Raw genomic sequence first — 3,163 nt, 5'->3', positions numbered from 1 at the left:
ATTAAATTAATATAATAAACTTACAGTGTGTATGCAAATAGCGATTTGATTTGAAAAACAAACAGCTACCTTAGATTTATCGTAAATATCTAAAGATGGATTTTCTTTCCTAATCGACTACTTGTCCAGACTACTAGCTTTAATACTGATGGTTGTAAATGCGCAGGATATTTTATAGTCGTAATTTTATAGTGTAGACACTTTCCATTCCATTTCCTTTCAGAAGCTTTCGTTATATGCAAGAATAAAAATTACAAAGAAATGCTTCTTACAGAGCTTTGCTAGAGCTTTTTGGGAATTTAGCACGCTTTTATAGCAAAAAAAAAAATTAGTAGTGAACTTAGAAATTGCAAGAATGCCCATTGAAGTTATTGACTAAGCTTTCTATTTCCTTTTATTTTTGCCTATTTATATCCTGTTTGTTTTTGCCATTAATCAAAATATCAATTTGAAAATAATTACTTAGTAGCATTTATTTATTTATCTAGCGCACGTTCACTGACGTGGAAACTACTAAAACACAATTAATAAAAGCAAATGAACTAGCAAATGTACATGTTTAATGTGGGTTGCAATGGATTCTAGAAATTATTTTTCATGCAAACAAATTTTACATAAATACATATGAAATACATACATACATATATGTAGTCTAATAAGCAAACGCGATTCGACAGTAATTCGTCTGGGGCTATGTAGATATTTCCTCGCAGAACTAGTAGATATGTTCATATGTAGGTACATACATATGCATGCCTGAGATAGAGGCTATACTTACTGGGAAATACATTGCCATTATTAAATACAATGTATGTATGTATGTATATCGTTACCATAATACATATAAAAAGGCCCTATATCATTTTATTTCGAAATTTAAGGTCGTACAAAAGTCGGCAGTTTACTCGCTAATGATTTAGCAGAATTTAAAAACAACTAGTACATCAAAAGTTATGTATTTATTAAAAACTATTTTTTAAAACATTCGCAACTATAATTTTTATAAAGTTTCATGAAACGAAACTTTTACGATATGGTCTATATTAAGGTAACGATATGAACATACGCTTCATCAAAACGAATCCGCGGCAATGGCTCAATTGATATTTAGTATATGTATGTGTACCTGAACAATTAATACCATTACCACATCAGAAATACAATAAAAGAATACAGATTTAGTGAAAATACTATATGTATAGTGCTATATTATTTTTAAAATTAATATCATTGCATGCGATGCCATTCATATAAATAGATAAGGATAAATACGTACATTTAACTCAAAAGAAAATTTATACATGTAAACTAACGCATTTATTCCTTGTCTTGAAAGGGATCTTTTTGTATATACTTAGTGAGATTTTGGTCTCCCTTCTCCTCAACTTGCGACAGCTCAGAGAATCCTTCCTCATCCACAAAGCATATTTCATGACCATCTGGATCAGCTAAGATTATGACACGCACTGTCGCTTTGCCCGGAGTGTCCAGTGTAATTAATGGCGTCAAAATGGTGCCGTTCGCTTCCTTAATAATCGCATCAATAGTTGGTTGCACATTTAATGGCACTGCAAACGCAATACGTCCATAAGCTTTTGCGCGATTAAGGGGTTCAGTGAGTTGCTTCAAACGCAAAGCTGCTTGATTTTGGCCATATGAGAGTGTAATTATGTCGGAGCTCTCGTCAACGATATTCATTTTCAACAATTCATTCCAGTAATGTTTTGATCTAGCCAAATCGCTGGAATGCAATGTGACATTGAGCACAGGATCGGCATCTTGTGGTTGTGGCTCTTCAATAATAAAGAATTTATAACCATCGGGTGAAGTGAGTACATGCTGCCCCTCCTCCTCGGAAACTGGGTAGTTTTCCGACCTGGCACGCTCAAGTACTTCTTTTGATTTGATAGTAATGCCACCGAAGTCGTTACCTACATAAATTACAAACAAAATATGTGTATAAGCATTCATAGATATTACGAAGTAATTTCACAAGCTTTTACAGATTTAACAAATGTACTAAATGTTTTACATAAATATATTTCTATTATATTATAGATAACCAGGTATATTTACCTAATTCGTAGCTTTTTACACCATAGTTGTAGGTAAGTTCAATTACGAAATGTGTTGATTCAGGGCCATATCCAATCATAGTCTTGCTCCAACGGTTATCATAAGGTCTAAATAAAGCAAATATTTTTACTATTACACAAGTGAAAGTTAAAGGCATAAGTCGAATACGTTACCCATTGCATTGAGCTTCACAGCCTTCCTTGAACTCTTCGTGGCGAAGCACCTTTAAAGTCAAAGAAAAACGTTAAATTATTGCAAAAATAAAATGCTGACTAATGGAGTTGTAAAAGTTTACATGACAAAGTTTCTTGATCGAGGATGTATCAAGGGTGTAATGGAGCACGCCTTCTAAAGCTTAGGTGTGTGTGACTAAAAGTTAACTTTAAATACACATACATATACATACCTTCATGCCAAGTATATCCCGGAAAAAGAAGGCATTTTTGCCACGATTTCCAATTTTCAGCACATAATGCAGTGCACGACCTGGAATCTCAACATTTGCCATATTGGTTTGACGAGAATATGTCCGACTAATAGTTACAATGCGCGTTTGATATTCTTCGGTTAAGATGTGACGCCTAAAGTGAAATGCCGACAATAAACTGCGCCTCAGCAGCACTTTGGATAAAATATATATTTACTTATTTATTATGTACGTGTCAACGTATAAAAGAAAAACCAGCGAAGTATTTACACACTTGTTAACTTGATTGCGGCAAGTTCAATTAAAAACCAGTTTAGCAAGTGAATGAATAATCGCTTCGCGTGAAAACAAATATGCACTTCACCAGAGCAACGTTCTAAATCAGTTCTGGTAAGAATTCTATACAGTCACTTTGATTTTATTAATTTTTTGAACTTATCTATTTACAATCCGGCGTATCAGCTGATAAGTCAAACAAAGAGCGTTGCCACACCGCTGCTTTTTTTTCAATTTAATGGAGGGTACTTTTCAATGAATAAACAGCTGTGAACAGAAAAATAGCATAGCACATATTGTTCAAAATGTGTATACATAAAAAATTTGTTATATTTGATATTAGGAGCAGGCACCATACCGGTTATGATCTTTACAACACAAACC

General features: G+C 33.4%; 1 protein-coding gene across 3 annotated transcripts; it reads right to left on the bottom strand.

Moving 5' to 3' along the window:
* Nucleotides 1–1,177: 1,177 nt before the first annotated feature.
* LOC118751830 (glyoxalase domain-containing protein 4-like) lies at nt 1,178–2,959 on the bottom strand. Of its 3 annotated transcripts, none has more exons than XM_036486649.1 (5): nt 2,721–2,958; nt 2,483–2,657; nt 2,250–2,299; nt 2,077–2,183; nt 1,178–1,931 (listed from the first exon to the last, which is right to left on the bottom strand). In XM_036486649.1, the coding sequence occupies exons 2-5, from the start codon at nt 2,582–2,584 to the stop codon at nt 1,318–1,320; spliced, it is 873 nt and encodes a 290-aa protein (XP_036342542.1). In that variant the 5' UTR covers nt 2,585–2,657; nt 2,721–2,958; the 3' UTR covers nt 1,178–1,317. The 3 variants fall into 3 exon arrangements, with proteins under 3 accessions (XP_036342542.1, XP_036342540.1, XP_036342541.1); XM_036486647.1 differs by having other exon boundaries at nt 2,483–2,697; nt 2,778–2,958; XM_036486648.1 differs by having other exon boundaries at nt 2,483–2,959.
* Between the last annotated feature and the right edge of the window lie 204 nt (nt 2,960–3,163).

This window comes from Rhagoletis pomonella, unplaced genomic scaffold (genome assembly GCF_013731165.1).
Source record: "Rhagoletis pomonella isolate Grant_MI unplaced genomic scaffold, Rhpom_1.0 Rhpom_scaffold_01029, whole genome shotgun sequence".
Lineage (NCBI taxonomy): Eukaryota > Metazoa > Arthropoda > Insecta > Diptera > Tephritidae > Rhagoletis > Rhagoletis pomonella.
Note: the sequence above shows the minus strand (reverse complement) of the source record. Positions and strands in the feature narration are given on the sequence as shown.

What these genes read in the sequence shown, in the direction of transcription:
- LOC118751830 (XM_036486647.1), bottom strand. An exon ending in GGGATATACTTGGCATGAAG is followed by an intron (nt 2,300 to 2,482) that starts GTATGTATATGT and finishes TTGACTTTAAAG; the next exon opens with GTGCTTCGCCACGAAGAGTT. An exon ending in TGTGAAGCTCAATGCAATGG is followed by an intron (nt 2,184 to 2,249) that starts GTAACGTATTCG and finishes TGCTTTATTTAG; the next exon opens with ACCTTATGATAACCGTTGGA.